The following is a 27,295-nucleotide window of genomic DNA, read 5'->3' on the forward strand; positions in this document are numbered from 1 at the left end:
GCATGGGCAGTGGAGGGCCTGGATGCAGCCCAGCTTGGAAACCTCTGCTTTTAAAGCCGAGTTCTTTAGGAGCTGCTTTTCCGACTGCATCAGAAAAGATTTTTCAGACATAGGTTACTTCTGTTCCCAGGTCCCCTTCCGTAGGATTTATCTGAAAAGCAGCGAGGATGTGTTGTAAAGTCAAGCTGGCAGCCTGCCCCAGACTCGTCTACCTGCCTCCATAATGTGCTCAGACTGGGGACGTGGGGAAACAGAACAAAAACACTCATATTATAGGATTTGCTTGTAATTTATTCCTTACTCAGAGCTGCTTGTTCAGCGATATAGGAGGAAAAAGGGACAGCACAGAGGGTTCTTCAGGCATTGCATTTCTCTCCCTCTCTTCTGCACTGCAAATGCAGCATTGCTGGGGTGGAATTGTGTGGTACTCCATGTCCAGAGACACCACATGGTCACAGCCTTTCAGGACTCTGAGGGTTGATCTACCTGAGATCCTTAGCAATGCACACGAGCTCTGGTTATGGCTTCAGCCCTTCTTATGTCAAGTGTTGTGAGAACAAAAATGATATTTTCACTTCTGAAGCCATCTTGCTGCCTACCTAGATACCTTCCATAAGTACCTCCTTGGTAGTGATTTCCTTCTCATCCATACCTGTATAATAAGCCAGTACATGATTTGCAGGCATACAAAGAGATTAGGGGTAGTAGCTCATAGATGCCCTGACATGTAGTTGTCCATGGGTAGGTGTCTGTATATGAGGTGGGTGCCTCAATTCCCTTTATTGTCCATGGGCATGTAGAAAGCTGGTCCTGTCCACATTCCTGTCCACTGGTGGCTCCAGCGGGCGATGTAGCTGCTGCTCTCCTTACCAGATGGATCCCTGAACTTCCCTAAAGGTCAGGAGAACCAGGACATGGGTAGTTTCCATTTCCTGCTGTAATGACAGGACAAGGGAAAGTATTTACATTCAAAACAGATCTTTGGGAAAGTTCTGAAGCTGTTTGAGTCAAAGGCGGAGAGGGCAGGAGGGCGAGCATGGGTTGTTTACATTGAAAGTGGTGGTCAACATCTCAGGATTAATTCCACACATTCAGCTGAGAAAGGTTCTTCCCTTTGCTCTTGGCACTCCTACTTCCCATCCATCAGCTTTACTTAGAGATGTCAAAGGTTTCTCTAAGATCAGCAACCCAATGCATGGGTCTAAAATCATTTACTCCAACTCACAAGCCTTTAYCACTCAAAGGGGGCTGGTTATTGGAGGCAGGCAGTTGGAGGGCGACATAAACACAAGCGTGATAGGTCTGCCATTCCATCAAGTGCATTCAACACACCTCTACTCTGCAACCCTTCTATTTGGCTTTGCTAAGACTAGTTGTGACCTACAGATGAATTTGTGTTACAGCAGAGCAGCTATAGGCATTGCCRGATGCATTTTTATCATTAGCACAGACATAAGTCAGGTTTCTTCTGGTATTTCTTAGCACACGGTCCCTCAAGGGCATGCCTCCTTTTTAAYCCTTCATATTCTTTTTCCTCAGCCTGTTTTGCCACCTGTCTGCAACCTTCTATGCTTCTGTGGTGTGCACACTGTGAGTAGCTGTCTGACACATGYGTTTGGAGTAGGTGGCACTCCACGTTGAGAAAGGTCCTCTTACCTTAAGGAGCTACTTCTGCTGCAGATAACCTTGTTGCATGATCCCTTTCAAAATCCAGCATCAAACCTTACATTTATCCAAATCCCTGGCCTCTGCGGCCAACAGCTCGGGGCAAGTATTCCAGTATATCCCACTGTTCAAAACTTTACTGTTTCCAGCAGGAACAGGTCCATGCCTACTTTGCAGTCATTTAATTTTGTACCTATATCATGCTGTGGCTTAAGTAATTCCATTCTATCTTTACTGCTTTCCCTCTGACAGACAGGTGGTCAGACGTGTCTTTCACCTTTAGCCTGTGTATGTGCTGAACAACCTGAACTACTTCTCACCAAAAGGTCTTCCCCTTGCCTTTATCACCATATTCCTTCTGTGATCCAGCTGAATTTCCTCCTCTTTTGGAGCTCTATGATGATCTGGGTGCTTGGGAGACCAWCATTGTGCTCATTTATAGCTTTACGCTCAATTAATATCTTCTGAAGGTTCACCAGACAAATAGTTCTCTGGGCAAGCAGTCTCCTGTGATAACACTGATGTTATTGCTGGCAACACTAGTGGCACATCACACTTCCCACCTGGAGAAGTGAGTGGAGAAGGCAGCCCGCCTGCACCCCACTGGTGACTCTGCCCTCGCAGTTGCCACCGTGTCATCTATACGGCCTCATGCTGTGATATCAGCACTRGGTTTGGACTCCTCTGAGTCATGCCACAGGCATCTCTATGGAAAAGTGTCTAAAACCATAAATAAATGCCACTTCCCACCTCCAAGTGTTTGCTCACATTTGTACGAGGTGGTTCGTTTCATGAGCAGGTCTTGTCCCCTGACATTTCTTTGTGTAAGGGTCTCCCCAAACTGCTCTCCTTCCAAACCTAGCTGAGAACAGCTCCCCAGCTCTCTGGGGCATCACAACCCCGAGGCCCACATCAGCTGGTGCTGAAATGTGGACTAAACCTTGCTCCAGTGCCAAACGTGAGTCATACCGCCTATCAAGCACTCAGCTGTGGTCACTGTAGTGACTGGGTCAAGCATCACAGAAGGAAAAAATGAGCTAGGAAAGGCAATTTTCTTTCCCCCTATTCATTTCTTGTCATTTCCAAATCCATGCCTCTCGTCCTTGTCCCTCTATATCCCAGAAGTGACTTGCCCTCTGTGGATGCAGCAGCTCACAGGCGATGAAGGACTGTTTATTTTATTTTATTCCTAACTGTGGTCACCAAGGAGGAAATTCCACCACATGCATTCAAAAAATTGGCACAGCAGAAGATATATCACTTTGCTTCTGAAGACAGTGACTAGAGAGACTGGGTCAGCCTCAAGCAGTTTCGGAACCTGTTTTTCCTCCTTCTTTTCCCATCAAACTCTCCAGCAGTAGGATTCTCAGGTTGGCTGAAAGTTGGTCTGGACTGCATTAAAGCAGATTCCATTTGATACATGCGATCATGTGTCCTACCTCCACCAGCACCCAAGCAACACTTAACATTTACTTTGCACCAGTCACAGGGCAGCAGAAGATCTTGGGGGTTAGAAATCCCCACTGGATGAAAACGTTAGAACCTTCTTTCCTTGGATATCTCTGGTAACACCCCCATTTTATCCCTAGCCACGATGTCCACTCTTCTCACACCTACTCTGTTCAAAAGATGCCTTAAATCCATCTCTGTTCCCAAGCACCTCCCATTGAATTTGTCCCTTTCCCTATTCRGTCTAGTGACCTGAGCCCCTCTATTGCTTGGCATTAAAAAATGCTATCCAGGCAATGGTGCAGGCATTTTTAATGGTCTTGCAGAGTAATACATTGAGTAGTGATGTTTGCATTAGGGTTGAGTGTCTAGTCTCAATGCTGTTGAGGGAGATCTGTCACACCAGGATCCTCTGTTTCAGAGAGCTGGAGCCATCACTGCTGTACCTTTACYGATCCTTGCACCCAGAGCTTGTTTTCTTCCTTCACAAGGCTCTGTCCTTCCTGCTGCAGTGGCTGTTCCTCCACTCCGTTTTGACTGTCTCTCTCTCTTGAGTCTACCAGTGCTGGGTTGGCCTGTTCACACTGCAGGTTTCTCCCTTCCCATGAGAAACCTCCCTCTTCATTTCTGCAGGGACATGAGCAGTCTGGAAAGCTTCAGCATTAGCAAGCTTTTCACTCATGCCTACTCTTTGATTATCATTATTTCACGTTTTCCTTTTCATTCCCTGCACAAAACAGAACCATCCTTTTGTTTTTTGATATGCATTGGAGTTTGGATCCTGAAGATTTGGAGAGAAACTACCAAGGTTGACTGCAATACCCCTGCTTTACCCCAGGTCCTGGCAGGGTGCAGAATAGGTCCCACCAGACAGATGTTGCCATTACATTTGGGGGTGCTTACAAAATCAAGCAGAAAAGGCCTCTGATGAAAAGCAAACTGAGCAGTTTGTTGCCGTTAGCAAATACCAAAACAAAAGAGAATGCAGGAATATGATCATGTGGGAATAATTCATTATTTGTTATTCCTGCTAATAAAAATGTATTTGTACGGGAGTTACATCTAGGAACATCCATGCAGGAACTGGGATGTCCATAGCTGAACGTTATTTCCTCACTTTAAAGACTTCATTGTCTGTTTTTAATGACCTTAGATGTGCAAACTGCTGACCTCTGGACAGCAGTAGCTTTTGTGACTATCACAACTGATCTAAAACAGATGCACAAAGGAATATTAATCATTAAAATGTGCATCTCTTTGGTGAAATGTTTAATGATGACACCATGGTGATAATGGTTGAAGGTTGATAATAGTTCCATTATCGGTATGTTTAGGATTTCTGAAAGAAGACAGGATTACTGGGTCCAAAAAAAAGTTTTTTCAAATTGACCCATAATGTCCCATTTCCTTTTGTAATTTGATTAGGTTTGTTTTGGTTTCTAAACTGAAATGTAAGCAAATTTCAATAATAAATTCTTTGGCATACTTTACCTCTCCCCGCCCTCAAAAACATTTTTCCTTCAGAAAAATTTCAAAATCAAAACTTTGTATTTCTAAATAGCTCTTTTTTTTCTCTCTCTCTCTCATCTATTTTGGTCAAAATAACTTGACAAACTTGTCCTAAATGAAAAGTTGCATTTATCACTTCCAGTCTGCATTCTTTTCAGTGGGTAAACTAGCCAACCAATATATTTTTGCCTTGCTATCAACATATGTCCTGTCTACCGGCAGTCTGAGTGAGTGGTCAGAGGAGCTATCCATGCTCTTGGAAAGCTCTTGGGAGTCACCATGTATAGGAGGATTTACGTCAGAAAATAAAATGAATGCTTGCTATTACTATCAGTACTCACAACATTTCTTATTTGTACCCAGTTTTCAGTTTCCCTTTGGAGAACAAGTCCTAAGCTGAAACGCAGGTTCATTGCGCTGAATATTCCTAAAGTCATTTCAGGAGATTGAGACACCACTTTCAAGGGAGAGTCATGGACACTCTTCGTGTTGGCAGAGAGTGAGAAAGGATATCACCCAGCTCCTAAAAAAATAATCATCTCTGAACCATCCCCAAGTCCAGGCAGGAGAGGTCAGTTTGACATTCTTGGCCTGTAAGTTGTCCGCGCGCTTGGCCGCGGGAGCAGCGTTGAGAGCCAAAGAAAGCAGCAGCCCCAAGCCCTGCAAGAGGCAGAGCTCTGCCGTGCGCCCCGTGCWGCTCTTAGGGAATTGCATACACAAGGAGGACGCACCCCCAAGGAGGCATGGAAAAGAGCTGGGATTAGACCACCGTGGAGCGTGCCCCAAGCAAGCTGGAAGATGGGTCCATATGTTTCCCATTGCTAAGCAGCTGGTGGGCCAGTGGAGGGATGGTTTGGGATGCAGACCCTCTGCATTAGGGAACATACTCTTCCTTCCAGTGTCACACCACAAAATCTTTGTTCAGGGCCCGTAGTTTGTCAGTAAAGCACACATTATTTTTGAAATGCCCTACCTCCCCTGTCCTTGTGGTGAGGAACACACAAAGAGGGCTTGAAGGCATGCCTATAGAATAGGCCTATAGAATAGCCCTAGAGAATGCCTATAGAATAGAATAGCCCTATAGAGGGCTTGAAGGCATGGCTAYGTGTGCCTGCTTGAGCAGGAAGGTTGGACTAGATGATCTCTAGAGGTCCCTTCCAACCTTGAATATTCTGTGATTCTGTGAAATCATGCAGAGYGAGCAGATACCATTACAACCCTCCAGACCTGTCTGTCCTCATCAAACCACATCACCTCCCAACAGGTCTTCCCAGTTGTTGGTGAATGGTACCAGGTCAGGCATGAAACCAAATTCTTCACAATGTTACCTTGAAATCCATCTTTGGCCATCTTGGCGTATATGACATCCACCATGTCCCCATTCATGGAAGTCCTTGCACAGGACATCAGTGCCACAAAAGAAGAGGGACAAGGGCAGATTCATAACTGCAGAGGTTTCCAGGCTAAGAATCAAGGAAGTCATGACTTAGCTTGCAGAGCCAGTCTATGAATTGTACCATTTCCTTAATCTCAAATTAACCTCCAAGGATTTCTTCATGCCAGGACATGAAAGAGGATATTATAACCAGCTGTCTCATGAAGCTAATTGATACCATGCTTATTTATTCCTCAGGAAAGTCTAAACTAAGGGAATTGGAAAGAAATGAGCAAAGCAGCATGGATGACCTGGTGTGGGAGTGGGGAAGAAACCACCTTTACTCCACCATCTCCTGAGGGGAGCAATCTCCCAGCCTGTCCAATGGTCTCTCCCTTCCACAATGATGGACTCTGTCCATAGAATCAAGAATGATTTGTCACTCAGCACCCAGGGGAATATTGCATGCCCCACAGCTTCTGCTCTGCTCTTTCTCTTCTTATTTAAATAGTTTAGTTCAAGGGCAGGACAGCCTGACCTTGGTGACCATGACAGTCATGTGGAGAATGTGTCTTTAGAGGGGCAGCCATACTTCCTTCCCCATCTCCTACACAAAGTTGCCATAGGATATTCTGAAACAGGGCCGAAGGTGTTTGTGTTTCACTTTTGCAAGGAACCARAAGTTACTTTATTAGGAGTCAAGGCGAGAAACGTTCCCCTGGACAATCTGGAASTCAGCCTCCATTTGTCAAGGAAGATTTTGATCTTCTCCAGTTGGCAGAAGAACTTAACAGAAAGTAAAATTGTCTGAGCAGAAACATATTGCTCTCCCTTCTCACCGAAAGGAGACCTCAATTTTCTATTGCTTCCATCATTTCTATACCTCTAAATCAGCTGCTTAATTCTGTGTCCAGTGAAGCATGGCTGGGGTCAGAAGTAGTGGCTTTTACAACAGTCAGGAGTGCAGGCTTCAAGCATCTGATGACACCCAGGCTTCCTCAAGAAACCAGCCGTGTCATTCAGACTTGCATGTATTTGCTATTCCAGATACAAACCTGGAAGTTTAACTGCCTCCAGATGACTGAGTGTCATCTTCTGTATTTGGGTGGTGTAGTATATAAGTGAGGAAGGAGGAGTCAAAAACACAAAAAGAAAACCCATTAAGAAGAGGTTAAAATAAGGAGTCGGGAGTCAGCAGCAGATCAGGGTATCTCAAATTTGAGTTTGGGCTGTAATGTCTGGGATGTGGATTCAGCCTTCTGCACATCTGCCAGGCACTTCTGGGTGTGATGACTCAAAGTAAGTTAAGAATTGAAGTAGATGCTGAACTCATAAGATTCCCAAGTAGTATGTCTGGGCATTGGCCAGCAAAGGATTTCATTGGAAAATGCCAGTTGGAGAACCGAGCGGAAATGTCCCAGGTTTAACAGCCTCTGCTACAATCACTGCTTCATAGCACCGGGGCAGCCTTTTCAGGCCAAGTTTCCGTGGCTTTCCTGCTGTGGTACTAGGAGATTGAAAAACTTGGCAGCTCTCTGCTAACCCAGGATTGACTTCAGGATCCAAAGCAAGTAGCCTAGAAGCCCTCGGTACCTCCAGAAAGGGTTTTCAAGTGCTCCAAGGTTTTCTGTTACAAGTATGTAAATTCTGGAGACTTTAGGGCATTCACTAATATGAGAATTCTGGGTCTGGCTTCCAAGGACCACAGGACTTCCATTCTCTGTCTTCCTGTAATATTCATCCCACGGAAAACCTGGAGAAGACACCTGGGCAAGAACTTTCCAACTTCTGTATCTCCCCAGGTACAGAAGCTAGGGAGGCTTGTGAATGGAGCAGGGGAAACTGCCTCAATGTCCAAATTAGTCCAGTATTTGCTGACTGTTGGTCTGGCTAACTCCATGGATTAACARGTGTTTCCACGTCAATTGGCAGTTGTCAGGGTTCCAGGAATAAACTGCTTTAGATAAAATTGTGCATTGGAGATTCTTAGAATTTCTTTTATACATTTATAGTTCCTGGGAAATTTTCATTGTATTCTGATCTGGAAAGGAAACAAATATCAAATATTGAAATTTCCCACTAAGCAGACATCTGGATTTTGGGGCAGTTCAGCTCCCAAGCATGTATTGACACACTTTGCAAAAGCTGAGTCTTAACAATTTCATGCTGGCACATTAAAATCATGGGATTTGTGCCACTGGCTTTGTAGAAATATAGATGGCTGGTCTTCAAATTATGTTAAATGTGGATCTCCTCCTTCTGTTGACCGTAACTCAGCGAAACTGGATCTGGCCTCTATAGTAAGTGTATAGAAAAATATTTCCCTTATGTGGGAATTTCTGATTGGCCTGAAAGCAAGTCTGCTTTTGCTACTTTTGAAATTTCAGACAGCCCATGTCCATGTCTTTACAAGCCTGTTACATATTTAGCTATCATTGAGAAGACAAGCTCTGCCATGCAACAGCAGTATGTTGCACTGTGTGACACCAGCCATCTGTAGAGCCAGCTCTTGCTTAGTAGTTTTAGTCTTTGCAAAGCTTTCTTCCTATTTCCTAGTCAGTTCCCTAGTCTCTTACAACCTGCTCCCATTATCCTATGACTGTCCTACTGACAACATCCACAAGTATCCTCATCCCTGAAATGAGCTGGGTGTCTTATGGTGGGAGTTAATTAGAGTATGGCTTCTTTACAAGCAGCAGAACTTTAAAGGAGTGCAAATTATCCTGTGTATGGCATAAATACATGAAAACACGCAGTATATTATTCAGAAGTAATTTTTTATCTCTAAAAAGGATTAGCTGTCTGATTTTATAGGATTTTATTGGTACATTGGGTGAATATTTTCTACATTTTCATCTGTTAAATGCATAGCATCATTCATGTGATGCTGTCAGCATGTCACACTCAATCAGGGCACACTCTCTGTGCCTTGCTTGATTCAGGGGCTTAGAGAGAGATCTCCAAATTCCTCACCAGATACTTAGAACCTAGAGAGRGAGATGGGCATTAGCTCTGTGTTCTTTCTCCTTTGAACTCAATATTTGTTTGGCCTTTTTTTTTGCATAACAGTTGGACCAGATACCTCCAGAGATCTCTTCCAAACTCAGTTATTCTCTAACTGTAAAATCAGATCCAACTGGAGAACCATATGCCAGTGATGTTATAATTGACTCAGTTTGTTATACTTTGATCAATCCAATCTTAGGCTTTCTGTTCCAGTATCTTAGACCCATATCAATAGATGGCTGATGTCCACCTATGCTTCAAAATTTCAGGCAAGTAAGCTTCATCTGTGCCAGCAAGCTACATGTCTCAAAAGCTTCCAGATTCTGAGGCCAACTAGCAAAGAACAACCTTCCTCTCAGCTAATAAACTCTCTTAGCCTTCAAAACTGTGTGTCTGCATGCAGCCTGTCTGCTGGGAATGAACCCTGGGATGTTATCCTACCACACCATGCCTAGTACATTACACAAAGTCATGTYTCTCTACTCTCCTGGAAATTTGCATTCTGGTGCTGGGGATATTTCTAAGAAGGCTTGAAATTGTCAGTGTATTCCAAAGGTGGCGAGGTGACTGGCTTGCATACTAATGCTCCAAAAAAAAGAGATATGCATATCCAGGTGTCTACATGACAGGCAGGTATCTAAATTCTCATTACAATGCATAGAGATAAAGAATTTTATATTATTTCCGTTGGAGGTACTAGCCTCCAATTTCCACTCCAGAAGCACCAGGTATCCTGTCGGTTCTCTCTCATAGTCCTGTGCAAAATATTTAGGTGCCCTGTGTCACTTCAAATGGCACTAAGCACCATGCATGGGCATCTGAATTGAGCCCTTCACTCACATGCAGACATCTAAATTTACTTAGGTGTCAGTCTGTGAGATGAATCCCTTGAAGATTCCTCATAATCTTCGTCCCAGTTGCTTGGGCACACTGAGATCATTTCTTTTATGCTTCCTTTCTGTCTTTCACTGGTCCTCTTTATTTTTAAGCTATTCATATATGTCCATATTTGAAAATTTATAAAGTCTAGTGCTGTGCAAATATTTTATTTTCCCCCCTGCCATCCATATTTATACCACCAATGGTATCTCCAAGCAAGCCTTATCTCCCTGTGTACCCAGGTGAGCTCTGTGTCATTCTGCTTCAAGCTCCTGCTCTGTTTTAAAGGATCCACCATCTTCAGAGGTAGATTATCCAAGAGAGACTCTGCGCAGCTATTCCTATTTCTGTAGTGAACCAATGCTCAGAAGTGTCATGTTTTTCATCTTTTCACATTTTTCACTATAAGCATGGAAAAAGGGGATATGAATGGGGGTTTCAGGCCGAACTCCTTTGTATACACAGGCACCTCAGCTGGCTTTATGAAATTCTRGAGTGCAGCTGATAATGCTGGCAATTAATGCTTTTAGAGGTATAAATACTGAGATATAAATATAGAGATGCATATATGGAGATGTAAATGGTTTCTGCACAGCAGCTTTGCATACCTGCACTTTTAGACACTCCTAGAGACACAAGGCAGAGAAGCAGCAGCACCTTGAGAGGTAGGTGCTGCTTTTCAACCATAGTCATCTCCCTGGCACATCTGCCACACAACTTAACACTTTGCTCTTCACGAGCAAGTTGAACATGGTGACTCCCAAAGCCTTTCTGAGCAGGGAAGCACACAGACTTCACAGGGGTATGGAAAATAGGCTGTGGAGGAGAGGTGCAAATTCTGAATTTTGTGCGCTTCGTGTTTGCTCCGGTGGTGGACAGGGGATGCAAACTCAGCTGAACTCCAGAGAAATTCACTCCAACCTCCATCCCCCTTCCCTGGTACTTAAAACCTGGATGAATGGCCTGCTCTGAATTCCCCAATGTTACATCTTTCCTACTGCATAGACATTTTTTCTCTGCTCCCCAACCCACAGACCCCCAGCCATTTGATTCTAAGTAAGAGCCTGGTTCAATTAGAGAAGCAATTTTAAGAGGCAAGGAAGGAGTCTGGCTGCAAACAGTAACCACTGTCCTCTTCTCTCCTATCCTGAGTCACACACTCTGGCAGTCAGAAGCATATGCAGAAAAGACCAAGCTGCCTGTGTGATGCTACGTGGCCTGACACGTAATTGGAGATAGCAGCTGTTGGCATACACAGTTTTGTAAGAGCTGAGATCAGAGGCTTTATCTTCTCTCCTCTCGAGACAAATGACAGCAGGTCACTTGGAGTGACATCACAGCCCAAGAGAGAGCTCAGTATCCAAAGTACTCTTGTAATAAAATGTATTTATTAAGGTGTCCATCAGCAGTAACTACTTGGCAGGCAGTAGAGACACAAGACCAAGCCAGGTTCTGGTATAACTCTACAATGCTTCTTAGAGCTGGACCTGGGTTGCAACTGGCTTCTCAGCAAAATTGCCTGTTCCTCACCCAAAAAAAGAAGTACAGATGGGACAGAGAACTGCAAAATGCTGCTACTGATCAGACTCTTAGAAAAGAAGTGTTGAGAATTCAGTGTGATTTTTAATACCCTCATCCAGCTGTTGGAGATGAGCACAGCATTGCAACTTCAATTGGAGATCCATCACAGAGGAAAAGGCATTTCTTGTCCTGCAAAACTTTTCAAGATATTCCCAAGTCTTTGCTGAAGATGAACCACACCTCTCCCGTAGTCCTATGTCCACATGCTCGCCAGGAGTGTAAGAGACTCAGGTCCCAGCCACTGTTCTTCCACATTCACTGTCAAGTTTTCAGCTTTTCTCTCCTATATCCCACGGAAACATCCTGGCCAGCCCATTAGAGATAGATCTTTTCTTTTAATTATGTTAATGTTTATCTCATTTTCCAAAGTGGAACAGCTCTAGGTGCCCAGGCAGATCCAGCAGAGCTGCCAGGTTTTCAAAGTCCTATCACTCAAGATATTTTCTTCAGCATATTGCAGCGAGAGGATCAGGTGACCTTCACCTCAGTGGAGTTACTGAGGAGATCTGTCCCATCTTCTCCGGGCTTCCCAACAGGAGGTAGAAGAGACCTCTCAAAAAGAGAAGCATGGTTGTGATTAATGAGGACTTAAACCTTACACCTGCAGATGAAACACCATAATACTCCAGATACTTCTGCTTTACAGTYATGAGATTTGAGATCTTGCTATAAGAAGCAAGATCTATCCTACAAAGCAGCTGACACCTGGAGTCACAGGATTCAGGATGAGAGGAGTCACAGTAACAGCCTCTTCTGCCTGGATCAACTTAGAGACAGACACCTGATGAACGGATGCACTCAGCTGGAGATGCAGTTGGAGATGGCTTCCTCTCTTTTTCTCTGGCACTTCATGAAGCAGAGAAACCTCGCAGGAAACAAGTATTTTCCTATGAAAATATTCCATTTCATCACACTGCTATTTTCTGAAGAACAAATTCAATCAACAGAAAGAGAGATGTTTCTCTGAAAACTCATGCCTAGCTGTGGCAACCTTTCCCAAGCATCACCTTATCTCACCTGGACATCCCATTGCCTGGATATGAAAGCATGCCATCCCATCACTCGTTTTTGCTATAGGTTTGTTCCTGGCATGGCTAGCTCCACTTCTGAGACTCTCAGCAGATTTTTACCTTATGCCTTACTGGTGGCAGGGGCATGGCAAAGGGAAAACTCACAAGTTCTGCCAGCTGCCATCAAATCAGGTATAAAAGGAGAAGGAAATAAGGTGGGAAGACCTTAAAGAAACCAGATGGGGAGAGAAAATGGAGAAATAAGGCAGTCCACCACCCACGACCAAGAGGAACAGCATTTTGGGGTGTTGGAAAGGCAAGCACCCAAGTCCAAATGCCAACGCTGTGCAGCACTCTGGCATCACTGAGCAACGGGCAGAGGCTGCCAAGTGCTTCCACCAAGCAGCGCTGCCCTGGGTTTGATTTTCCTCATTTGGGCATGGCCAGGAACAAGTCTGTGTCCTTTGGATCCTGTCCCTGCAACAAGGACAGGCAACTGCAGAGGCTTCCAAGACAGCAGCAGCCTGCTTGGCCTGTCAGGGAACAGGAGGCAAGGTCAAGGGGGCTCAGATCAGACTCCACAGCAGAAAGCACTAGGTGTAAGAAGGGGAAAGGAGGATAATGTTATATATTTTTGTTCTATAAGAGTTTTTTTTGTTGTTCTTGATCTTGGTTATAGGCTTTCTGCTGTCGGCAGAGCTCACAAGTCAGGAGAAAAGGATGTTGTTAGAGAAGCCCTTATTTACTGAGTTTTATGTCCACAGATCTGCTCCTTCTAGGGTCCACAGAACCACAACCAGATGGGTTATTGCTCCTGCAAACACCAGGCAGGGCAAGAACTGAGGCAAAATATACAATTTCTTATACCCCACTTCTAGGGGTTGCGAGATCCCATCCAGTGCTCTAAATGGTCTTCTCCTTCCATCCCAGGGGTAGGCAGAAGAGGTAAGAGACCATGTCAGGCTCTTCAATGCAGGAGAAGGGAAGGTATCTGCACCTTGATTTCCTCCCCTTTCAGATGCCAGAGCTCTGTCTCAGCAGATCCTTATTCCAGCATCAACAGCCTTGCTACAACTGCTGCTTATGTGCCTTTCCGCAGCTCCAGGCCTCCTGAAAAGCTGCTTTATAATAGCTTGCTTTAAGGGGAAGAGCCTCAAAATATAATAGCTTGCTTTGAGGGGAAGAGCCTCCGTCTTTGGTTTCTTCCCAATTTTATTTGCTGCACATAAATACTAGCACACCAAATGATATTAACTCTGGTTTTAAGAGTGCACAGAGACTAACTGGTTTCAAATACCAACACTGTAGCTCGTTGTAATTAATTAAATGTTGACATGATCTCCAACAAGCAAATCCTTCATTATACTCAATTAAACCCCTTGACATAGATGCTTGACTCACTGTCAGTCCCTCTAATTAAGTCCAAATGCACCGAAATGTAGACATCATAGCATTAAGTGTGTGTCAAACCCAGAGACAGATCTTACGGTGAGGAATAAGATCCGTTGCTATTCCTAATTAAAGCAGTTTCTGAAATAGATCAACTGTTTTCCAAACAGCCCCTGCAGGTGTCTGGAGTCTCTCGGTGACATGATTATTTTTACACCTCTTCTTTATTCCAGTCCTACCTCATTTTGGAATGGAGCTTCCAGTTTGTGAGGCTAGAAGGAATTGCTCTGATCATCTGCCGTGATTTACTGGCTGCTGCAACCCTATCTGCCTCATTCAATAATTTCCACACCTCATGCCTCAAAATCAGTTTTCCTCTTAGAAAGATAACGATCACCAACTCAGTACAAGAATTCCAGTCTCCAGTTATATTTTTCCAGTTGCTTTATATCATTGCTATTAAAAATGTCTGCCTTCTTTCAAGCTATAGCATTTATCAAGCTATAACTTCCAATCATTATTTTATTTTCTACCATTCTTTGCTGGATTAAAGAAACATTTGTTATCAATAGTGTCTTCTGCTGTAGGTCCCTGTAATGCATGAGCAAGTTGCTTCAATTTCTCTTGGGTAATATCAATAGATCAAGCTTCCTTAATCTCATGCTGTGAGTTAAGTTGTCCAGACCTTTATGTAGTGTCCTGGAACTGCTCTGAACTCTTCCCATTTATTCACCATCCTTTCTGCACTGCAGACACTGAAACCAAGCTCGGTTTTCTATATGAGCTACTTCAGTTTTTCACTCTTCCTTGGTCCAGTTCATCTCTTCCTGTTCTTGGCTTCTTCATGATCCAAACTTTTGTTGTTATTACCACGTCTTATGAATCACTGCTCCTAGGTGGATCACACATACCTTTATGCCAACTTCGTGACAGCCTTTTCGTGAGGAAGGCAACTGTAATAAGAAAGCCATCAACATTTCCTGGAAGGAAAGATATTTCTATAAAGAACCTTTTCATCAAAATGTGCCCATGTGCCTATTCAGAAGGGGCAAGACAACTYATCTAGAACTGACTGTATTGCTAATGCATATGATACTGTGACTAGTATGGGGAGAAATAAAAGTCATGGAACAACTTTCATGCTTGATGCCTATGAGTTTGATGTCAGTTAAATAAGAAAATAATTTTAAAATTTGTACTATAGCATTTATGTAAATTATTTTATGGCTATCAGATAGCTTTGCTTCACCCAGTATTGCAAGATATTTGTTTCTCAGTACATGCAATTCAATAGTCTTGAAGAAGCAGCATTGCCATCATAGGACAAAGAGATGGTTTCAACTGCCAGAAAAAAAAATCTTTTGAATATTTTAAATATTTGGAGGGGATTTGCAGGGGCAGAGAAAGAACTTGGAACTACAAGTAGCTTCTGTGTATGCCCCAACTCAAGGACTGGTGAGTAGAGCCACAGTAAGTGCTTGAAGACTCTGGTCAGTGTTTTTGGACATGTGTTTGCTCATATTCAGAACATCTGATGTGTTGGATGCAGGAACAGAAGGGTCTGCATCACAGAGAAGATGGTTATGGTTCTCATGGCAGTGTAGAGCCCCTTCACCTGCTCGCGGGTTCACAAAACAAGATACACAGGTAACTGAACACCTCATTTGCAGACCTGCTGAGAGGTAGATATCAGGGATCCACTGAGCAGACAACACCAGTTGCCCAGACCTGACATCTTAGGACAATGCCAATGGTGGAAGTGTGTGAAAAAAGTCACATATAGCATGGATTTGTGTTCCCTGGGCATAAGGAACCTACAAAACCTCATGGAAGGGATATGGCAAGTCAGAAACAAGTCAGTGCTGRTGGAAGGAGATAATTATTATCTGGCACTATGTCATTCTTGACAGGGATTATCCACAGGGTCGGCTTTCCTAAGGAAGGGGTGGAAACTACAATGAGGGTCACAAGCCTAAAAGGGAAAGTGTAGAGGCAAAATTAGCATATGCAAAGATAATTAGGAGTTAGGGCCATGTCAAAACAGGGAGTGCATGGCTAGCACTGCTGAGAGCACAGGAGGCAAAACCACTTGTTTATCTAGTGCAAAGGCAAGAGACAGGCAGGCAGATGTCTCACGGGATGTACTTAAATTGCCACAAAAATTGAATGCAAATTTCTGTCCTTTCCTGTCAGCATCAGGGATTAAAAAAGAAGTGAGATGGTAGGGCAGAGATGGAGAAGGAGCASGTCAGTGGAGAAGGAGCTTCATCACCATAATGAGGTGCTTTGCATCACGTTGCCCTCTCTGGCCTATCTCCATAGAAGGCTGTTCAGTAAAGACCCTGTCATCCAGTGCAGCCACTTACACCAGGCAAAGCAGTAGTTTCCTGAATTATTTCACCCAAAATGTCTCCTTAGCACTCCATGTGACTCTAAAGCTTCAAGGAAAACACACTGATGGTGTTTGCTATGTTTCTTTKCATGTCTCCATACTTGTCCCCCAATCAGTCTGTGTCTAAGACAACCGGCCAGTTTTGACCTCATATGTCATTTTACTTTTGTTTCAGCCATGCCATCAAGGTGTTGTGTTGAGGAAAAAATAAAAACATTCATATTCTTTGCTGGGCTGCTCTAGATTCCTCCCTAGGAGTGGTCTGACTCCCGTGGCCATTCCCACACTGCCCTATCCATCGCTGTGGATTGCGATCCTGGAGGATTAATCTCGTATGCACTGTGGGCATGGAGCAATGTTGGATACTCAGCCTTTGGTGATAATCGGCCCTGGTCTGAGTCCTTGTCCTGTCCCTATTCACCTTATCCAGAGAGATACAGCCTGAGTGCATCACTGCTGAAAAAACAGATAAGGGATATATAGCCAGCCTCGCCAGAGAGATAACGTTACCCTGCCCACAGACAGGAGGGAAGGAGCAGAGGGAGGGGTATCCTTTTGCCAGCAGCAGTTGAGACACTAAATAGGAGATATTACCCCTTGAAGTTAAGGGTTTCAGGAACTCTTGTTATCTCAGGGATCCTGTTATATTTTTGGAGTCCTGTTACACTGACCTATTGTTTTCTGAAGGAAAAAAAAAGCCTCTTTTGGAAGTGTAATGTTTTTAGAGCTCGGAATCCGCTGCAAGCTGATTTTCAGGGCTCAGGAGGAGAGACAGAGGAAATCTGCGCTGTCTCCCCTGAATAGCTATGGGTGGGCAAAAAGAAGGGAATAATGCTTTTTTTTTTTTTTTAAGTTTGCCTTCTCGCCATAAAAATGAGAAAGAAAAGAGAGGGTGAGAAGCCCTGACACTCAGCTCCAGAAAGGTTGTGCTGTGGAGCTCGGTGTGTAGATCAGGCATGTTCAGGAGAGCTTCCCCACCAAGTCTAGAGAGAAGCAGGAATCTGCCCGACTGGTCTTGAATGGCAGCGTGGAAGGTCATGATTTTTCCAAAGAGCTGCAGAAACGCAACGTCCCCCATCTCCCTTTCCACACCCTTTCCTTCACAACGTCAGAGCGCTCGCGTTCCTGCAGCCCGGACCCTGCAGTGCAGCTCCCTGGAGGATGCTGTTCAGCAATGCAGGGAGGGGGCACGGGCTGCCAACGGTACCGTGCCAGGCTCCAGGGCCAGTGACGTGCTGTCTGCCCAGTTCTCATATAAACAGAATGTCCCTGGGACCAGCACGGTGGAAACGCGCTGAGGAAGCTCCCACACCTCCTTTGAAAGAGTATTTTTCCAAATGTTGGCTCCCAGCCACTGTCAAGCTCTCCGGACCCAGCGCCACAACCTCACCAACAAGAATAGCTTTCCCATGTAGCGCCTTTCTGCATCAATAATCCTGTATCTGTTTGGGTCTTGGGGTTGCTCATCACCACAAGGTGTAATCTACCCAACCCACCCCATAGAGGATCCCAAAGTCATGCCTGGAGCTCATGCATTCTGCCCTAGAGGAGAATTTTTTTTCTTGGATTGGGTTGGGCCCAGTTAGAAATTACCTCTTTCCTTTGTTCAGCTARAGTCTGGCCCCAGTGTGTACAAAATGCCATGTGTTCCCAGCAGGATTCAGCCCTTCCAAAGCCTATCCCCCAGCCAAATCTGATCTACATATTTACGAGCTTGTAAACAGGACGGGGTGGGTGAGTTCACATTCTTAGAAAACCAAGTGTAGAGAAAAGAACTTCTGAGTTGGAAAAACAAAAAGTAGTCTTGGGACAGACCCAGCAAACACAGTGGTTTTTCCAAGACTCGGATGACTTGCTTGAGAATCATTCTCCTCCATTCGTTTTCTCCATGATTTCCCAAGCTTGATCTTTAGTGTGAAAAAAAAAAAAATCTAAATGTTCTCAGTGTTTCTGAGAACAGTGGACGAGACAGTTTGACAGAGAGGGATATTTTATCATGGAGGTTTGCTGAAGCCAGGCTTCTGTTCATCATAGCCACAGAGGAACAGCAGTTACATGTAGAAGAAAGTTTAGGAGAGCATTCAGAGCTATTAAAAGGAGGTGGAAAGAGGAAGCCAGTGTCAGTGTTCAGCAGAAAGCGTCATTGTTTCTGCCAAAGGATGCAGGAACCCATTGTCTAGAACAGTGGTTTCCAAATTGTGATCTCCAGATCTTGATGATCCGTGAAGCTTTGGTAAATGGTCTATGGAAAACTGGATTATAAGGGAGCCAAGCAGTCTGCAAAAATGTTGATGATTTTCAATTTAAAAAAAAAGTTGGAGAACTACTGGTCTAAAGCCCTTTTTTGTCATCTCTCTTCCTTGGTAATGGGAGATTCTTCTTGGTTCCGTGTGTGTTTAGTTAAGTCCTCTGCCATCTATGTACAATATTTTCATCTCTCCAAATAACTGTTTTAATGATCATAAAGTTCTTATTTTATTCAAAGTAGTCTGAGAAAGGAATATTTTCTTAACAAAATAAGATCATGCAATATTTTGCAATATTGATTAGCTTTTRCATTAATGTGATGTCTTTGGGAAACCTCTCCCTATACTTATCCTTTTCATAGTTTGCAACCTCCACCCAACTGAGAACACTGATTCTCCCCCATGTCTCAGGCTTTGAAAGATAAATCCTGCCACATGGTTTTAGAGTATTCCAAGATAGTAGTTTGGCTGGTGGATTAGTCACTAAGGTGCCTGGGTGAAGGTGTCATGAACAAAGATCCATCCATACACAGATCGTCCAAAACCTTGCTGCTTATTCAAGTCCTGTTTGCAGTGACCCAACAGTATAACACCAGAGGAGAGAGGCAGGGGCTCAGAGCTCAGATGTGGCAAGACCTTCACATTCAAGAAGTCCCCAAACTCGCACAAAGGAGAGCCATGGGAATGCTCTTCTCTGAATGACACACTCATTTTTGAAATGCTCTGGAGGGAACCTAGCAACATTGCACAGCCATTGTGTTCATGCAGATCCTGACCCAGATGTAAATGTTCTTTTCACAGGCCCCCCAAGCTTATTTCCTCTGTTTAACCATCCAGGCAAGAATCTCACTGGGGTCTCTGTTACGCTTAGTCTACCATCAGCATGCAGATTCCAGTCTCCTCTTCCTSCTCATACAGAAAGACAAGGGTTCTTGACATGTGACTCACTTATCCTGACTTTTCCCTTCTCTCAAGAGACATTATTTATTATTATTCATTTGCATCTGACAAATGAGAACCTTCCTGCTGTCTCCCTATGGATTTACCAGATTGCTAAATCTTCCTGTTGTATTTTTTTTTAATTATTGTTATTTTATTTATGTCCTTTTGCTGAGTCTCAGGATTCTAAGGTTTGTTTTAAAGTCCCCTTGGGGCCTGGAGTCAGGCTATTATCCAAGAATCATTAAGGGATGGACAGTTAGATATATATCAAGCTTTCCTGAGAATAAAAGCCACTGTAAAAATATTACCTTTAAGGATGTCTTACCTCGAGTCAGATGAAAAGAACCTATATGTTTGTCTTCTTTYTACATTTGTAACCACTTTTTAAAGCTATTCATGTAATTCTGAGAGATCAGGAAGTTKAGGTCTTCCATTCCCTATCATGGGGCTGAGCAGATATATGTGGGCTATCAAACATGGAACTGAAAACAGGCAAGTCCCTGCTTGGTTCTTCTATAGACTCAGAGCTACATTCATCTTCAGATCAACCTCAGTGTAGTGGCAGGCCACAGTTTCCAAGGCAGAAATTAGTTCTTCCTTTGTTATGCTGAGCAAGACATTCTTTTTTATGGATCCTTAATAAATGGAGGAATGTGGCATATTCAGTTCAGGGCCATGGGGCTCTGTGCAGAGTGCTAGCAGGGGCAACAGGCTCCTTGGCAGGACAATGAGCAATGAATATAATGATTTGGGGATTATTTCTGCTGCTGCTGCTTTTGACTGTGTCTCTCAGACCCYGTATGATGCCCCATAAAACACAATTATCATCTTCTACAAGTTGTGAGTCTCTGAAAGAGTAGGGGTGTTGTGTTGCAGCCCACCGGAGTTGATCTTTAGTATGCAACAGATGGTATGCATTGCATACCCTATGATGTGGCAGCAGGGCATATGGAGGCAATTAAGGGTGTAGAGCCTGCCGGGATGGTGTTGAAGGACAGTACAGTCAAGACCATAAGGCCTTTTGGGAGCAGTTTTTGGAGTGAACTGTTCCCTCAACCAAATTTATCTGGGAGAGAACAAGCTAGATCAGGCTAAGCAAATTAGCACTCTGAACAATCCAAGACTTGAAATTGCCTGTTGGGTTTCCATTAGGGAGCTCTGGAGATGTGCCTGCATGACTTGCTTCCTCTCCACCTTTCACCAAGATGGTAGACTTGGTGGTGAAATTGTCCCAGCAAAGAAAGTCATGTCTTGCAAAAGATATAAACTAAGGCCTGGAAGGATTTGGGAATTTAGAAGCCTAAGAGACTTGTAGGAGGAGTACACCATGAGATGCCGGTGACATCAACACTGAAATTCACCTGGAGCAATCCTGGATGTCTATAATGTGGGGATTGCCATATAAGTCAGAAGTCTGGGTTCCCGTAATAACATCTGAGTTGGCTGAGATGAAGTGTTATCCACATTTCAGGATGAGATGGGTCACTCCCTCCTCACCCCTGACTGCTGGCTGAGTCAACAGCTGTGAGAGCAGCCCCAGGACCTGGTCAATACCTGAAATAAGTTATRTGAACCACACAAGAAACACACAATTCTCAGGGAATTTGATGTCTTGGAAACTTCCTCACAGAACAGACTCTCATTAATGGTCTAGATTCATGGGCTGATATGAGAAAAGCTCCAACACCAACTGTAAGGAGAAATTTCAGCCAAATTCCTGCTGGTRTGGTGAAACATAGCAGAAAGATAGCAAACCAGCATTGGGACCACACTGCCTAGTGATTAGGAGTCAGGCTTGTAGACCAGTGAAGGTCAGCAAAGCACAGGGAAGAAGTGGGTTGTCCATTTTTTTTTCTTTTTTTTTTTTTTTTCTCCTGAAAGGATCAGGGCCCAGTGGAAGAGCTCCCCTCAGAAAAGCTCCCACAAGCAGACAGGCATACGCGCAGAGATGCACACACGCAGCTCGTTTGAGTTTTCACTGGCGTGACAGAAGCTGTCGCTTATCTTCAGATTGTTTATGGGGTCGAGCTGTGGCTGGAACATTTTCAAGAATTCCCTTGATATCCCAACGCCATCGTCCTCGAGGGAGAACGCTGGAGTTACTGCGAACATGCTGTCCTCCTCCCTAGGCCAAGAAGCTCTTGGATCCATCCAAGGAGGGCAGTGAACTTGCCCATCACCCCAAGACATGGAGGCAGCTGCAAAAAGCAGGGAGGTGTTAACCCTCTAGGGACCCTGACAGAGGTGGAAGAGGTCAATAGCAGATGGGGGAGAAGGTAAGGAATAGCCAGACAGACTCCCAGTCCCAAATACAGACAGAAATCCTTGCTGACATCCATCCCACCCTCCTAGATCTTGGTGGTATTGGGCAGCGACTGTCCAGGTCTCCTTTGTTGGGGTCTGTCAAGGAGTTGGTAAGAAGGGATCCATGCCCAGGTACCAGGCAGAAAGCGGCAGGTTAGGAATGCTTTGGACCAGATCTAATTAAGATGGAAACTATGAGCATTTCTTCTTTACTTTGTGAAAGCCAGAAAGAAGAGAGATGTTGACTGTTTCCTTTGGTCATGCTGAGCTTATACAGCTACAGGACCTCCCACTCTGGCGTATTTCTATGCCAGCTGCTAATCTTTTGCCTCACTGCTCTGGCACATCGTGAGGGAGTCCTCACGTATAGAGGCCACATTCAAAAGAAGTTCAGTCAATGGGATCTCTATCCTCTCCATGGAYCCAACATCATGTGGCACACCAAGTTTATCATTATCTGTGTATGAGGGGCCCCACATTGTCTTACCAACAGGAAAGGAGAAGAGCATGGGAACATAGCAACTACCACCTGAGGTCAGAGCAGCTAGTCTGGTGCCCTGTACTAGGTGGTAAATGGAGATATCAAGGAAAAATATAAATATACCATTCAGCAGATTGTAATATTAAAGTACAGCTTCCAGTGGCTTGGCTTTCTCCAACTTTCTAATTCAAGAACGGAAGGTTGGAAGGTTTTGCACTTGATATAGTTTCTTCATTTTCCTTGAGTTTGTCCAGCCCTTTCTTTGAACTGCTGGCACAGACTTTTAGCACCTGCAGCCTCCCACAGCAAAGCAACACGCTGTGAGACAATCTCCTCTTCTCTGCTTAAATCCACCACCCACCCACCAGGTTCAGTCTCCTGTAATGCAGTGAGCAATAGTTCCCTGTTTATTGTTTCCACAACATTCTTCCAACACTTCCAAGATCCAGCTGCCCATAAGCTATTCTGATCCAAGGCTTTTCCTCACACATAGTTCACACCAAATGAGAATAGGGCCATTTGTCGGTGTGAGTTATCCTGCAGGTCCTTGCATTTCTCATTTGATGGTGGGACAACAGAAGGACATGTCTCCAGCCTTTCCTTTTACCCACTCAATATTGCACCTGTGGCATTTTTTTTTTTTTTGTGCCATGGACTATTGTGGACATACTGTGAGTCAGGGACCTTTTAAACCAAGCAGGACCTTTTAAGCCACTTCCAGCTGCAGCAGAAAGCCARCCTGCACAGGAACTCCAGCTATGTACTAGAAGCCAGGACCAGAATTTAAATTAGAGTGGGTTTTCATTTGTGCAATTGTCTTTTTTATTATTATTTTGCTTTATATATATATATTTTTTTGTGCTCTGAACATGCAGGTCAGGAACTCTCCAAATAGCCCAGTGATATCACTGCTAACTGAGTCACAGGGAGGGCAGAGTGTAGAAATGCAGGCAAGGAAAAATGCTAAGATTATTCTAGCTCACACAGCATAAAAAGGGGGACGTCTTTTAGTGCATGGAAGGGAAATTGAATCCATTAGCCCCCCAACACAGGATGTTACAGTTTTGGGGAGCATGTTCCCTCTCTCCAGATTGACTGGGTTTCTTCTGCAAAGCTAAGCAGGGTGATATTCACCCAGGAAAACCACATACACCTCATTCAACCCCTGCACATCCACATTCACACATGTGGATGTAATTCACACATGTAAAAATACCAAATAAATCACTATTTTGCCTTATCTTCACTTCAGAACAGCTACGAATAATAGGTCATTTTTTTGCTGCACCAAAGAAATGAAGTTAAATCTTCAGATCACATTTAGATGATTGGGGCTCCRGGCACTTTGTACAGTGGGGAAGGCTCAGAATTTGCCTGCAGGTTTCTTAATTTCTTAATGCCCCTGAAGAAAATTGTCTACGTTACAGCAGCACCTGCTGCTCTTGCTCAGCCTCAGCTCTACCACTAGGATTCAAGCTCTGCCAGATTTAGAATGACCCTTTATAAAATGTCCAAACTACTAATATCCCAATAGGGTTTTCCATTTCCTCAGCACTGCTATCCTCACATTTTTAGGTGCTAGCACCTTGGAGGGCAATTTGAATGTTATGCAGCAATAGAAGAAGATTAAGTCCTCAGCAGAACATAAGGCAAACAAGAACTTCCTTGGCCACAGATCTGCATCCCACCTTACATGGGAGCATMTTACATGGAGAAGCTTTCATTGGGAATTTGCATATATGAAAACAAGGGCGACTTCCTTCCACACTTGACTCATTCCCTAAAAAAGCAGCTCTAAGTCCTTCCCAGTGCCTACCAAGACAAGCTGATGCTTCCCCATGTACCAAACTACTGGCCAAGGACCTGYTTTGGGGACTCACCACCCAATCCTGTTCATCCCAGGGTGATGAAATAAGGAAAGTGCGGATGCACTCAGTGCACATCCCTTCCGAGGGGCACACTTATTTGCATGGTAATGAGCATGGAAATGAGCCCCTTTTCTTCAGATGCACACAAGGTTCTAGAGGGTGAAAAAAGAGCCAATGTTGAAATTCAGGGATTTCATAGCTTTTTCTTTTTTTTTCCCCCTCTGTTTTTTATTTTTCATCTAAATGCAAAAACGCGGTATATAGCACAGAAAGTGCATTGTGCAATTAACTGCTAAACACGAGATATGAATTATTATTTTAACAGCCTGTTTGAGCAAGGCCCGATTGCTTAGATAGCCTCGTTCAAGCAGTAATTACCCAATTTATTTTTAAAGAGCCTCTTCTTCTATTTGCTTTGTTGCCATAGCTTTCTGTTTTCTTTTCCTCTCTCTTCAAGTTAAGAAATACTCTATAAATCCGTGGCTCCTTTCAGAAGGCAGTGTGCAGCAAACTTGGCTGAAATGAGCCTTACAGCAGTACCATGAGGGAGATGAGAGTAGTTAGTCAGGAGAAACTGAGTCACTAAACCTCTTCCATGACAAGGGCATAAGCAGGATCAAATGCCTGTCCACGTCCCTTGGCCCCAGATACACTGAGCTTGGTGAGTCTGGGCAGCAAAAAAGACCCATCTGCTTTGGACAAGACCTGAGATGCAGGGAGAAAATCTGGTGCTGGAAATCCTTTGCTGTCCCACATTGCACAAAGAGCTCCAGGTGRGCAGGGCAAGAACAGGACAAGGCAAAGCCTAGGCTGTCCTTGGGTAGGATGCAGAAAGCAGGAGACCCTGCATGCAACATGACAATAAAGACCTTCAGTTAAACACAGCCAAAGCGACACCACTGCCTCTGCAAATCCCTAATCCCAGTCAAAACTGCTCTGCTCAGGAGCACTCGCTACAGCCTCTGCAGTTGTGGTTGCCCACCAGTCTGTGAAGGCCATGCATCTCCATGAAAGTCCCATTTTTTTGCAGCACAGAGACTTGGGTCACRTATGCCACCAGTGCTCAACGCTTCCTGCAGCACGCACTGCAGTCCTGTGGCACCAGACTGCAGATATTTAAGCCTCTGTGCTTTCCTCAACTATAAGAAATTGCTAAGATCTTCCCGTTCTCCTGCACACCTACACTGGGGTAGCCCACATACCAAACCTGAGTCTGGGTGTAAATTCTGTGTTGTTTAGGGATGCATGTAAGGAAACTTTGCTTGAATCAGAGCACTGGCTTTCCCAGATGATGACTTTCTCAAGGGAAAAAGAAAAGCAGCTTTGACGTGGTCAGCAGAAGTTCAGAGCCACAGCCCTGAATTTCTGGCTCCTGGCACCTGTTTTACTGTTTTGACACCAGGCTTTGGAACACAGGGAAAATAATGTGATAATATGATATCTAGCGCTAATGTTATTTACTAAAACACAAGTTAATGCTCAGTCACATGGTGGCATGATTTGTCATCCAGACCTAAAATTAAAAGAAATTTAGGCTGAGTCAGAAAGTTATTTCAGGTTTCAGAAGGTAATACGAAGCGGTGGGGCCAGATGGGAACAACAGTGACATCTTCTGGCTGCACAAAAATCTCAAGCTTTTTCAGCAAGAAAGCCACCAGAATCTGCCAGCCCAGAAGCATAAACTGGATTAGAGTGAATAAAAGTTTTATTTTTTGTTTCCCCTTAGCAGTTGGAAGAGGAATGGGTTTTATCCCAGCCTACTTCAGGTGTTTGCCTTCAAGATGCACCTKAGCATCACTGCAGAATTTGGAACAGAGGGTTTACAATTCTTGGTGGATCTTTGGTGGATTCACCACCAAAAGTGATCCTTGCGAACCATGTGGGCATCAGTTTGCACTGACTGGTCTGGTCCTAGTAGGCCAAGGAGATACTTGTTTCCATCTGCCTGCCTAGGCCATGGACCTCTTCCCCAAAACAGTCATTAGTCATGGACCTAATCACACCTTCAGCCTCATCCTGCGACCTCCTCTGCCACCCTTGCTACACTGTGCTGCCAGGCTGTTCCCCCTCCTCTAACCTTSTTTCCTTCTGTATCTTCCAAGGTTCTTTGTTCCCGTCTCTGAAGCCCTCAGACATGGTCTTCAAGGTCATCTTCTGGCTGGGATACTTCAACAGCTGCGTGAATCCCATCATCTACCCTTGCTCTAGCAAAGAGTTCAAACGAGCTTTCATCAGGCTGCTGAAGTGCCAATGCCACCGGAGGAGGAGACCCATCTGGCGGGTCTACGACCACCACTGGCGAGGGGCCTCCATGAACAGCTCCGGGCGAGAATCTGAGGCAGAGCCAAGACCCAGAATTAGCACCCTGAACAGCTCGTTCATATTTAACTCCTCTTTGCAGGAGCGATCCAGTAAGAGGAGAACGCTCAGCTTCAAGGGCTGGAAAATGCTCACACCATTCCAGAAACCAGCATCCACCCAGCTGAAAGAAACGATGAACAGCCTTTCCAACAAAATCCGGGGTGGCTCCAGCAAAGGAGGGGTGACAGCCACCTACAAAACAGAGGTGGAGTCTGTTTCTATTGGGATCCCTCACGACTTCACGGAAACCATTGACTATCAAACCTATGACTTAACAGACTGCTGTGGGCTGAGAGAGACGGATATTTAAAGCCCCTGGGACAGCTGTTGTTGGTTCCTTTAGAGGTATCTAGCAGCAACACGAAGGGATGCTGTGGGTCTCTCAGGCAGACTGGAAGCAGAAATCGAGTATAAAACATGGTCACCCAAAGGCTGTACAAACAGCCCCCTCATGGAGGTCAACCCCTTCTCTGGGATTATGGGTTCCTCAAATAGAACCAGTGGCATATCCCATTTTARTGAGCCTTGGCAGAAGGGGAAGACGTGGGGTGGATATGGCCTTAGGGAAAGAGCSGTTTCCTCTGATGGGATGGTTATCTGTCTTTGGAAGAAACTATGTAATTACAGGAAATCAGGATGTCTCCTTTGCCTTAAAAACAACATAAAATACATGTTTATGAAGGAGCATACCCCAAAAGATGCCAACCCTGCCTTAGCGCATGTGACCACATTTCCTTCCAGAGGTGGCATCCAGAAAGGAGGATGTCAGGTGGTAAGTGGCAGCTGGCCCTTGAGCCCGGGGGTTAGGAACTTGCAGGACCACAGGGCTGGACAGGAT

General features: G+C 44.5%; 1 protein-coding gene across 1 annotated transcript in view; it reads left to right on the forward strand.

Moving 5' to 3' along the window:
- The window catches only part of ADRA1D (adrenoceptor alpha 1D), a 38,725-nt gene extending 11,800 nt beyond the window's left edge, over positions 1-26,925 (forward strand). The window contains exon 2 of the mRNA XM_026048886.1: positions 26,199-26,925. Coding sequence (XP_025904671.1) covers positions 26,199-26,767 — 569 coding nt within the window. The 3' untranslated portion in view covers positions 26,768-26,925. The remainder of the gene's footprint in view (positions 1-26,198) is intronic.
- The last annotated feature ends 370 nt before the right edge of the window (positions 26,926-27,295 follow it).

The sequence above is a fragment of the Nothoprocta perdicaria genome, unplaced genomic scaffold (assembly GCF_003342845.1).
Source record: "Nothoprocta perdicaria isolate Ctin4 unplaced genomic scaffold, notPer1 scaffold_58, whole genome shotgun sequence".
NCBI lineage: Eukaryota > Metazoa > Chordata > Aves > Tinamiformes > Tinamidae > Nothoprocta > Nothoprocta perdicaria.